Source organism: Acartia tonsa, chromosome 12, assembly GCF_053477335.1.
Source record: "Acartia tonsa isolate MP-2025a chromosome 12, ASM5347733v1, whole genome shotgun sequence".
NCBI lineage: Eukaryota > Metazoa > Arthropoda > Copepoda > Calanoida > Acartiidae > Acartia > Acartia tonsa.
The window spans coordinates 43240140-43252798 of NC_137271.1; the positions used below are offsets into that span (position 1 = coordinate 43240140).

Here is a 12659-nt window from a genome sequence, read left to right on the forward strand (position 1 = left end):
GTTTTTACAAATTAATATAAACATTTGACTGTAAATCATAATAATCAATTTTTCAGTGCCAACTAGCTTTGGATATAGAACTAGAATATCAAAGCGTTCATCTATTTTTATTTTGTCTGTATTTTTCTTGTTTTGGATTTTTGTCACTAAAGGGCCAAACCCTGAGGGGTAAATAACAAAACTTGAAAATGTTAAAAATATTGTAAAAACGAGTATTGTCTTAGAAAGAACATTTGTAGCATTACAGATTATTCACTTATTTAGATTATTCAGTTTTGAAATATTTTATTTAATATTTAGCCTTAGTTTTTATGTATGTCTTTGAAATAGACAACTAGCGAACCTGGTGGCTGAGAGCTAAACTGTTAATTTTTTATTAGTAAAGATTTTAAAGTTTTATCATGTTAATTAGATTTAAATATTACATTTAGGCTAATTTGAAAAAAATTAAATTTTTGATCATAAAAGGTAGATCCTCCTATTTTTAAACTAGGTGAAACATACTTTTCTGCCGTACCAAAACATCAACTGGCTGTTTGTAATTTAAGATTCTAAATGAAATTGTATTTTAAATATTTTCCTTCAATTTTTTTGAACCTAATAAATTATGATTGACATACAAAAAGCCAGTTGAGGTTTTAGCTTTTCCTCTGCAAAATTTTCTTTAAAAATTTAGGTATGGGGAAGTAGTATTTTACCATGAAAAGGGGGTGAGTATTCATGCTCTTATCCTTTTTCCTTATGGTCCCACTTTAGTTCATCATCTATAACAATACCAACAAACTTGAAAAATTTAGTATTACAATCACTGCCAATTCTTTCAATTTTTCCCCTCCTATTTTCAATGTGCATAACTCTGGATCAAATGGCTTTTTATGTGGGCGAAAAATCATATATTTAGTTTTTGATACATTCAAGGCTAGTTTATTTGCTCTATACCAATTTTTTGCTTTATCGAGTTCTAAATTAGAATCTTCAATTAAATCATTTAAGTTGTCGTTTGGTTTGCTAAAAGTAGTATCATCAGCAAATAAATTTGTCAAAAAAGATGTTGCATTTGGTAAATCATTTATGTATAGAATGAATAAGAGGGGGCCTAAAATACTTCCCTGTGGAACCCCCGTTTGAATGATTTTTTTAGCTGTTTAATTGTATATTCAGGGTTCTTTTTATTTAGATTTTCATAGATATGCTTAAGTAAATTTAATAAAGGCTGTGTTGTGTTATGATTAGGACAAAACCCATATTGATATTTATACAGGATATTACAATCTGATAAAAATTTGATCATTTGTAATGCAACAACTTTTTTAAAATTTTGCTAAATGCTGAAAGAATAGAAATTGGGCGATAATTAGTAAACTTATTTTTTTCCCCTGCTTTAAAAATAGGTACTACACGAGCAATTTTGTAATTTTGTGGTATGAATCCTGTTTTTAATGATAAATTAAATAGGTATACTAACGGATCAATAATTTCATTTATAACTTCTTTGATAAGAAAGATTGAGATGTTATCCTCCCCACAACTCTTTTTGCTTTTAAGTTTATTTAGAGCATACAACAAGTTCTTTTTAGTTACAATACCAAAATTGAAATTAGTATCATTTTTCTCTCCAAGAAAGCTGTGAAAATTAGATTTAGAATTTGGTATATTTTCTGCAATTTTAGACCCAATACTTGAAAAAAAGTCGTTGAAACCATCAGCTATTGACTTTGCCTCTGAATATGATTTTATGTCATCATAAAAAATGTTAGGTAAACTTTCCTTATGCTTTCTTCCATTTATAACTGAGTTTATGAGAGTCCAAACTTTCTTAATATCATTTGATAATTCTAGAAATTTATTGTGATAATAATCTTTTTTTGCCTTCCTTAATTTATTTTGGTAAAGCCGATTTAAGTCCCTCCAATCGTTAAAATTAGTTTTATTAGGGCATTTGTTGCGTTTTTTAAATAACTTTTATGGATTTTGGGGGTGTTTTTTTTCGATTTTTCCTTCTGTTTGAGAAGGGAAAACTTTCATTAAATTCCTTTTCTATTTTATTCTGGAATGACTCAAAAGTTACTACTTGCCTAATTTCATTCATAACACTGTCCCAATTTAATTTTGCTAATTTTTCTTTAAAAATATTAATATTTTTCTTAGACATACTTCTGACTTTATCTTCACTTATATCATCCCTTTCCTCCTTCCCCTCACATGTGTGTGCTAAAAAGACAGGTAAATGGTCTGTAATAAGTTCTAGTATTAACCCACTTTGAAAATTTAGATTTTGTTTGTTAGAAAATATATTGTCAATACAAGTGGCTGTGTTTTCACTTATTCTGGATGGTAAGGTTATAGTAGGCATAAAGGAATGGGTAATCATCAATGATAAAAATTTATTTGTAGGGGCATGATTTAGATGTGATAAAACATTAATGTTGAAATCTCCAGAAATTAAGATTTCCTCTGCATTTTTAAATTCCTTACAGTCAAGCTTTTTGAGAGTGTCTTGTCTAAGTCTTGTAGAAAGATATCAATGTTACTATTTGGTGGGCGATAAATGTTTCCTATTATCTTATATCTGCCATTTTGTGTAAATACTTTAATAAATATGCTCTCAAGAAACCCCTCTTTAAAGAAATTTAAATCCCTTAATTCCTGAAAATTTAGTCCCTCCCTTATTAAGAATCCGACACCGCCCCCTTTTCTCCCCTCCCTCCCTTTGTATACTATAGTTTGATAATTGTGAATTTTAACATCCTGACTATTTTTTATGGCCCATAATTCTTGAAGTGAAACAACAGAGAAACTAATTTTTCATATGCTAATTTTTTTTAAAGACTTTCTAGGCTTTTACAATTTTTCTTAAGACTTCTTATATTATATGATAACAAAGAGCAAATTTCTGTCTTTTCCTTATACAGATCATTAAATTCTTCTAAGCTGAAGTAAGAACATTTAAAAAGATTTTCATCTACAAAATTATCAATCATTTTCAATATGAGACCAATAAGCTAAGTTTAATGCTACGAGAATTAAAGAAAATATGAGAGTCATAGTCCTGATTAATGTGTAAAGTTATATATACAGGCGAATTATTTCAGTTGACAGTGATATAATACTTTTAATAGATTTGCAGGTGGGAATTGATAAATATTATAAGTGTAGTAAAATTAAAGAATGATCTTGAGGATAATTATTTCATTGTGATTTTTAGCCTGTTAATCACATGGTGACGTTAGACCCACATGAAAAGTTATCTCATACAATAGAGGGTCAGTATAACTATACATCCTACACAATATTCATGAGGTGGAGCTTTTGGTGATCTGCCCATTAAAGCATTCTGCAGTTTTCATTTAACACAGGCCACATTTATTTATCCCTCTTTGACAATTTTAAGTTCAGCCCTGTATCCATTAGACACATTTTAATGAGAGTATGCTTAGGATTAGTATTGACCTAATATTTGTATCATAAATATTTTTTTTCCTTCTCAATGACGCTTTTTTTCCTTCTGGGACATTCTAAAGTTCTATTTTTTTTTGTATAAATTTGACATATTTTGAGAAGATATTATATTATGTTGAATTAGTCTTGAAATTTATAATTAGAATGTACACTTTTTATTTTCTCTCTCTTTTTTTACTTCTGCTTTACATTCAACTGACACTTTTTTTTATAAGAGAATATCTTGGATTATCAGTTTTATTTTAATATTATTATAATAACTCTTATAATAAAGATGTAAAGTTTTTATGTAAATAATTAAGACAAATAAAGAATCAAATAATAATAAACAATTCTAACTTGAATAAATTAACAAAAAGAAGCTAACCGTTACTGACGCACGGATGGACGGACCGACCCTAATTATAGAAAAACCTCGCTTTCAAAAAATGCATTAATCATTTCTGTTAAAGTTAACTATGTATATTTTCATTCTTTTTTAAACTATCAACTGTTAAAATATCTTTTATTCAAACCATCATATGCTTTTGCCAACAATGGGTTCGCATTTTTAACCGGCCAAATCCGGTTTTCTTTCCTATCCAATGCTTCCTTCTCTTGTTGGGTCATCTTTAAAGGAATATCCTTGCGGACAAACAGATCATCTCGTGTGCTTTCCTCAGGATCTTCAGCATTATATCTAAAACAAAACACAAATTTTGACATCAGAATTGAATGGTTGCGAATTCTAATGTGCATTCCCTCAAAATACCTTGCTAACACAGAACCTCCCCCTCCCTTTTTATATGAATTAAAATAAGGGTAGGATATAGGGAGAGGGGGGGGGGACGCCTCTAGGGGCACTTGAGGTAGGAGAGGAATTTCAATTATAGTTTTAAAAAGAAAAAGTAAAATTTTTTTGATTGGTCAGTTTTCCAGGGACAATTTATATTTGGAGGGTTGTGGTACCCTTACCAAGTTACCATACTAGTTGTAAGGCCTAAGAGAAGCTGAATTGGAAAGGAGAACAATATAGACACTCAAACATAGACGGACAGACATCCTGTTACTTTTATAAAAAGGATTTAGATTAATATATCTATGCAACTATCTACCCACCTGAGTTTATTAGTAGCTGTATGCCCCCATGGAATATGTCTATATCCCACACTATCCAGGTATATTATCAACTCTTCCCTGAAAAAATAATGATTGCTTTCATAAGAATAATTGTTGTTTTCTTTGGAGGGTTGACATACCATAAAGTACACCCCACAGAATTGGTTTGAAAATGCTCAGGACCATTACAAAAGCTTTCTTATAGATAATAACTAATAAAAGAGTATCTACCAAAAAATGAAAAACAAACCTAGATCCAGGGAAAACATATCCAAGTAGATGTGTCTCAATACTCATAACCTACAATAAAATTTTATACCTATATATGCGACAACTTTTGTTTTATAGAATCTTCCTATTTCTAACATTTACAAAACGGCCTGCTTTATTGCTTCAAGAATCATGTAGGATCTATATAGGAAATAAATGTGTATAAATGAGCTCAAGTTTTCTAAATTAAGAATGTTCAAAACTCTTAGTGCTCCAATAATCTATAATAAACTCTCATTGGCCAGAACGATAAGACCCATTATTTTACTTATTGAAGAATAAATACATTTTTTTATTTTATAATGTATGAAACATTTATTTGATATTGTGTAAAGTCCAATGAAACCAGGAGTTAGGGTTCTCTGAGCCTTACATAGATATAAAGCAATTTGGAAATTCTAAACTGTCCTTAGAAATTCTTTGGTGATATTTATCTGCAAAATAGTATACTAGATTGGAATTTATGAATTAAAAAAGTAGTTATTGTGTTTACCTTGACCGCAGCATTTTTTTTTTTTTTGGGGGGGGGGGCGGTAAAAACACATTGTTTTCAGAGGTTTTAATTTTGAGTTGTGTTGGGGGTGGGGAGGGGGGGGAAGGTGGTTGTGATTGGTAATCACGTGCATTTAAAATACCAAATGCAAATAATTAGGGCAAAAGTTCCAAAAAACATATTTATAATTTATGGACACAACTTATTGTTGAAATGTTGTGAACCCACCTGAATATTAACCTTATCCCAAGGAATTGTCAGTAGAATTGCAAACTCTGCTCCTTCCACATCCAAACTAAAAAGAACCAAGATGACATTATCCATAAAAGCAAAGCTTAAAAAAAAGACAATCAAATACCTGTAATACAAAGTAGAATAATGCCTGTTCATCTATCCGTCTGTCTGAAGATTATAATTTGCTCTACTCTTCAGGGAATATGGGTACTGAACCTGCGCCGATTTGTTATCTTTTTTGTTAGGAGTCAAGACATCCAACCCCCCCCCCCAAAAAAAAAAAGAATAAATTTATCCCCCCCCCCCTTCACTGATAATCTTAAAATTTTTATATATTATATATTTAAAAAAAACGTAACAAAATAAAAAAAAATTCCCTGAGCCTGTATTGAAAAGGTCCCTATAGGCGAAGTCACTAGTGATAAATATACATTAATTTTTATTGGCCTAGAGGTGCCAATGAAATCAATCATCTAAATTAAAAAAAAAAAATTCTATTAATTTCTACCTGAAATAATTAACTGTTGGATTACCCATGGCTTGGAGTATTGAATATACTGGCATACATTGCATCTACAATATTTATAAATCGTAACTGGGGAAGATTATGAGCTATAAATTGAAGTGCTTTGCCTTAAAGTTATTGTCGAGCACTCAACCCACCTTTCTTAGTTATGAAATATCGAAATAAAAGATTTTTGCCCTGTAGGTTCTTCACCTGGTATATCCTAACCAGGAGTGTCTACCCATTACTCAATATAACCTAACCTAAGCTGACCTAAAGTAATACAAACCAAAATAAAACTACCTCTCCTCAGCCCTATTTTTTACCCAGGAAGCGACGGAAGCGTAGCTACGCTATCATAAAATTGTGTATTTATACCTCTTGTTGGAATTCTTCATCTTTCTCAGTAGATATTCCTGACATGGAATCTCTAAATAAAAACAAGGGTGTTAACCTCCATAAATAGCGAAGCAACAAAAAGTCTTGAATTAACAAACGGACAAAGCTAGATAAGAGCACATGTTCAGTGGTCATTAGAAAGGGGACTAAAAGAAAAACAAGATAAAAATTAATAAGCCATCTATAAATAATCTATAATACAAAGTAGAAATATGTATGTTTGTTTGTTTAAACCAAAGGATCTCGCTGACCCCTGAACCGATCGGGTTCTCCTTAACAGGGTAGCTTCTCATAGGTCCCGGGAAGGTTTATAACTATTTATGGGGAGGGTACCATCACCCTACTAAGAGAAATCACCCATAGGAAAAAATTATCCCCACCCAAAAGAATTTAAATTTAAAAAAAAATAAAATAAAAAATGGGTTTGGGGGGGGGGGGTGGGCTGCGAAGCTGCTAGTTATTATATACTTTGTGGAATTTACACACAAAAAATCAGCTGTTTACCTTTACTGAAAAATTACCCAATATACATTTATCAGAGACAGACGGGCGGCCATTTTGAAATTTTGGAAATGGACTATTATGAGCAGTACAAATGTCTGTCTGTGTGTTTGTATCGAAAGATTTGATAATGCTCTCCTTTACAGAGAAGCTTATTATTATCCTTGGTAAGATTTTCATGTATTTTGGGAGAGAATATCGGATCTACTGCAGTTCACGGTAAAACATTGCTTGTAACAAATATTGCCAAAAAACTATAAATTTTAAAGGCTGCTAGCTGCCAAACGGCTGAACGTACAGATCATGCCCGCACACTGTTTTAAGCGGCATAAGAAGGCCTACAAATAATCTGGAATAGCCATAAATCAATAATGCATAATTATCTCGCAGTGCAGAGAAATGCGCGAAAAAGACCTATTTTACGCGTTTTTTCTTCAGCGAAGCTTTCCCTGTGTATCATTGGATCTTGGCTATTCCAGATTATCTGTAGGCCTTCTTATGCCGCTTAAAATGATGTGCGGGTATGATCTGTACGTTCAGCCGTTTGGCAGCTAGCAACCTTCAAAATTCATAAATTTTTGGCAATGTTCGTTACCAGCAATATTTTACCGTGAACTGCAGTAGATCCAGAATATCTTTTCAACTTTATAATAAACCTCTAACTAAAGTTAACCTCCCACGTCCACAATATCTTTTTAAAGTGCCCCTAGAGGCAATTAAAAATCAAGAAATAGTAAACTGGCAGTAATTATCAAAAATAATAATACAATGTGAAACATTTTCTATAAAGCCGCAAAAAACAAACTGAAAAAGCAAAACTATTTTTGTAAAAATTCCTTAAAGTAAAGCAAAAAAACACAAGGATGACAACATCCATAAAAGCGAAGCTCTAAAACGTTAGGACAAACGAACATTAACACTTGTATAGTATCAGAACTGAATAATCAGAATATAAATATATAAAAGTCGAACGAAACAAAATTGTAAGTAAATCTGCTGAAAAACTGATTAATTACAGGATATTTTTAAATCAGACCAATTGGATAATTCTATCTCATAAAAATATGATGTTTGAAAAGGTAAAAAGCAACATGTTTAAAATGGACGTACGGACTTTCTGGTAACGATTATAGAGTTGCTACGCTTTTTAAATCGTACCTAACTACTGCAGGAATCATTATGCAAAGTTTTAAGTCGACAGGACATTACTAACTTACCTAAATCAAAGAAAAAAGCTATCCGTTACATACGGACGGAGGGACCGACCCTTATTATAGCAAAGCTTCGCTTTTAAAAAAATACTTACCTTTCTAATCCATCTCGAAGAGCTGCTAAAAAATCGAAATTTGCATACTAAAATAGAAAATAAAAATGATAAATATAACATTGTTTTTGCTTGTTCGTTAAGATCCAGCAAACCACTATTTGAAGCTTTAAATTAAGTATTAGTATACGGGGGGCTTATTTGTATATTCATATCTTAACCTTACCTAACCTGTATAGAAATAAATTAGATCAATATTTCAACACTCCTGCGTTTGTCCACTCCGAAGTTTGGGACTCCTGTGATTGTCCTGGAACCTTTCAAAGGATTGGGGGGTTTGTTGGGTGTTATTTTACCATGGGGGTGTTTAGGCAGACAATTGGCTGGGAGGAATGGGACATTATGACAGTATATTATTACCAACGTTTGAAGACGAGGAAAGTCCTTCAAAAATCAGCTTGTGACGTCATAAAAACAAGGAATTATCCATCTCTTTTTTGAGGGTTTTCTTTCCCACTCCTCCTCTCCTCATCCCTCATTTTTATGACGTCAGAATTTTTTTTGAGGGACTTTCTTCGTCTTCCCAAAGTTGTAAAACATGGTCATTCGTTTGCTGTCTTAAAAACTTAAGCTGCTTTATCAAATTGTCATCAATGGAAACGAACATAATGGGATAGTTGCATGAAGTGCATTTCAGAAAACTCATTTCAAGCATTAGTTACAAGTATACCATCAAACATACACGTTTTTGTATCAAAATAAATGAGGGAGATGAGAGGAGAAGTGGGAAAGAAAACCTCTATGAAAGAGATGGATAATCCCTCATTTTTATGACGTCATTTGGTTGATTTTTGAGACACTTTGTCCAGTTACAGCAATTTAGAATGGTTGAGCCAGGTTTAGACTTCCAGCAAATCTTTAAAATTTCAAAATTTTCATTTCACTGAGGCTTACATGAGACTGAGTCCTTAAAATCAAAACAAATCTTACATGAGGTCTTTTCTCAACAGCGAGACAGGTCATGATAGTCGTTGCATTTCTATTTCTGTATTTCAGAAGTTCATAAAATTCAGGCACAGCCTCCACTAAACAAGGATGATATAATTCATTAAACCAAAGCTCAACAAGGATGACAACATTCATAAAAGCGAAGCTCTGAAGCGTTAGGACAAACGAACATTAACACTTGAACAGTGTCAGAACTGAATAATCAGAATGTAAATGTATAAAAATCGAACGAAACAAAATTGTAAATCTCTGAAAAACTGCTTAAATACAAGATACTGTTTAAGGACATACTTACATCTTTATTACTTGATTGTAGGGATGCTTCGTTTATAACAATGTACTTTGTTGTCCTTGGAATCAGTATTCCAAAAATCAGACCAATCGGATAATTTTATGATATAAGAATTTGATGTTAAAAAAGTAAAAAAGCAACATGTTTAAAATGGACGTACGGACTTTCTGGTAACAATTATAGAGTTTCTTTGCTTTCTAACTCCTATAGGAATCATCATGCATTGAAATCGATATGACAATTCTAACATGCCTAAATTAACGAAAAGAGCTATCCATTACATACGGACGGACGTATGGACGGACCGACCCTAATTATAGAAAAGCTTCGCTTTTAAAAAGTCAGATGGAACAACTAAATTTACAAGCTTAAATTAATTGCAGGATACTACTTCATTTAATATGACCAAAAAATTTGACCAGCTGAATCTCAGTTTCCGATTTTGTACATATCACCCTCATCCTATCTCAATATTAACTACTAGCTAAAAAAGCTTCAGATTAAAAAAAAAAATCAAAATTTTGAATGTATAATGTAATGTTCCCTTTCAGCCTTTCCCTTTGACCGGAGTACCTGAAAATAGCTCTTGCAATAGTTGGGTTATCTGTCGTACTAACTTCGGAAAATCAGGGCTAAAATGGGTAATCAATTGTATGTGTAAGTGAAATAAATTGTGTGTGTATTTCTTATTAGTTATTTCTCGCATCGTATTATAAACAGCTTTCCGCGGATATAGAATGTACAATTATAAGATTAAAACATTTTTTTAGCCCCGAGGTGCCGAAGACAGTTTTTTTCGTATGGATAAGAACCGGTTCCTATCCACCGTATTCGAATGAATACGAGAAAACTGTTTACCTAAAAGACCCGACCAATTATGATTGGCTTCAAAGTAAAGGGAGTCGGAATTAAATTCTCCATCATAGGTGCCGGCCTCCAGGAAAAATCCATTCTTCAATTCACCTAAAAATTATTTTAGAAGATTATATAATGTCTGGAAATTTTTTCACTTATTATCAAACTTGATACCTAAAACTTTCTTGAAATCTTATTTTTAATAATAGTATTTCCTATTATTGGATATTTTCAAACATGCAACCGTGGCTCAACATGTAACGCATTCACTTGTAATTGGGAAGGTGATAGGTTCTAATCAACTTATAACAACAATGAAATTAATTCAGAAAAATTTAGGCTGTCGTTGGGGGGCAACACATCGTAAAATTGACGACCTCTCCATTTGCCCCCCAAATATTGTTTTAGATTTATTTTGCTTGTTGGTTATACCTTTTTCCTGGGTTCAAATCTCAGTCTGACACTGCGTCGTTTAAGACGTTAACAATGGTTTCTTCTACTGCTATCTTAGATGCGGGATATAAATAGAAAGGGGGAATGCCTTGGCCCAAAAGAGGCGCAACTCATTACCATTGCACAGTTAGTACCTTCTCAGACAAAGGTTGTGCAATCAAAGGGTTTGTTGTCTGTTGGGTGTTGGTTATGTTCAAAGTTGTCATGGTGATGACTTGTACCTGAAGCATCAACATGTCTCATATGATCATAATCATTATTGGATATTCTAATATTTTATCAACTTTTAATTCTTTGTTCTATAGAATTCTTGCTCTGTACCTGGATGAATCAATGGATCGTTTACTCCTAAAATTTTAATTCCCAGTTGTGGTTGCAAAGATTTTTTTTGCAGGCGATTTCCTTGGTCCTTTTTTGCAGAAGATTTCCTTGGTCCTTTTTTGCAGAAGATTTCCTTGGTCCTTTTTTGCAGAAGATTTCCTTGGTCATTTTACGAATTTCGCAAAAAAATTTTTTTGATCACCTCTTGGGACAAAGCCCCTAGAGGCTAGGGGCGAAGCCGCTAGTATAATATAATTCATTCTTCAATGTTGGTAAATACAATGGTACTTGATCTCTTAGCTAAAACCTTTAAAGTTAGATTATTAAGTTTCATTAATATTCAAATTAAGAAGCCACCAAAAATGTCAATTTATGTTTTTGACCTAAAATTTCCTACCTCCAAATACAATTCTATCAACATCTAATGGCTGTCCAACCTCTCCATCTGAAAATGGTCAAAGTTTAAAACATTTAAACTTGTTTTCTGTTTTCATTTTTTTTTATATTTCAACCAACAGACCTATAGTATAGAAGATGTATATACAAATAACTACCTCCCTCTCTTTTTCAATGACCTTTTCCATCTGCTACCTAATAGTTTTCTGCTATTTGGGTGTGTTAATATGACCGACTCCATTGGTTAATTTTCAATGATCCAATTAAGACTCAGCACAAGGACTATGCGATGGGGAGATACAGATATTTCTCCCTCTAGCGTTTTACTCTAATTTTCAACCATTTTGCTAATTTAAGATAAAATTTTAGTAGAAAACAATGTTTAAATAGCATTAAAAACAACTGTTATAATTAAATCATCTTACTTATGTTATTTTCTAATTCATCCATCAGATTGAGTTCCTCTCCACTTGGAGCCTCCAGCATTGTGTCCTATATTACAAGACTAGCAGCTACGCACCTAGAGAACTCTGGAGGCCATTGAGTTGGGTAGGGGAAAGGAAAAGTCGATCCCCCCACTTTCAATTGTAGTTTAAACAAGGATGACACCATCCATAAGTAGCAAAGCTCAAAAATATTACATGGATATCGGAATATAATAATCATTAAACCTGATAAAATAGGGAAATCATGAACCCTTTAAAATCACCCAACCTTTGAATTGCGAAAACTTAAAATCTAGGAATCGATCTAGAACCGCAATTAATAGAAAAATCTTAAAGAAACTTGATGGAAATATGTAGAATATAAAAATATTTAATCCCTGATAATTTCAGCTGTTAATCCTGAATAGGAATAGAGAAAATTACAAAAACCTAAAAACCTAGGAATCGATCTAGCACCCCAATTAATTAACAAATCTTAATAAAAACTTGGTGAAAATACTTTGAATGTAAAATAGATTAATCAATGAAAGTTTCAGCCTTTTATCTTGACTAGTAATTGAGAAAATCACAAAAAGTTGAAAATCGATCTAGCACCCCAAAGTATCAGACAGCTGGACAAAACAATGTATAGATTAGATGGGCATATGTTACAGGAATATTTCAGC

General features: G+C 32.2%; 1 protein-coding gene across 1 annotated transcript; it reads right to left on the minus strand.

The window, feature by feature from the left end:
- Positions 1 to 4806: 4806 nt before the first annotated feature.
- On the minus strand, positions 4807 to 12034 carry LOC145333359 (uncharacterized). Its single transcript, XM_080178476.1, has 8 exons — positions 11974 to 12034; positions 11550 to 11597; positions 10382 to 10486; positions 9214 to 9308; positions 8266 to 8312; positions 6438 to 6489; positions 6063 to 6127; positions 4807 to 4857 (listed from the first exon to the last, which is right to left on the minus strand). Exons 1-8 carry the CDS (start codon positions 12032 to 12034, stop codon positions 4851 to 4853), a joined length of 480 nt encoding a protein of 159 aa, XP_080034602.1. The 3' UTR covers positions 4807 to 4850.
- Between the last annotated feature and the right edge of the window lie 625 nt (positions 12035 to 12659).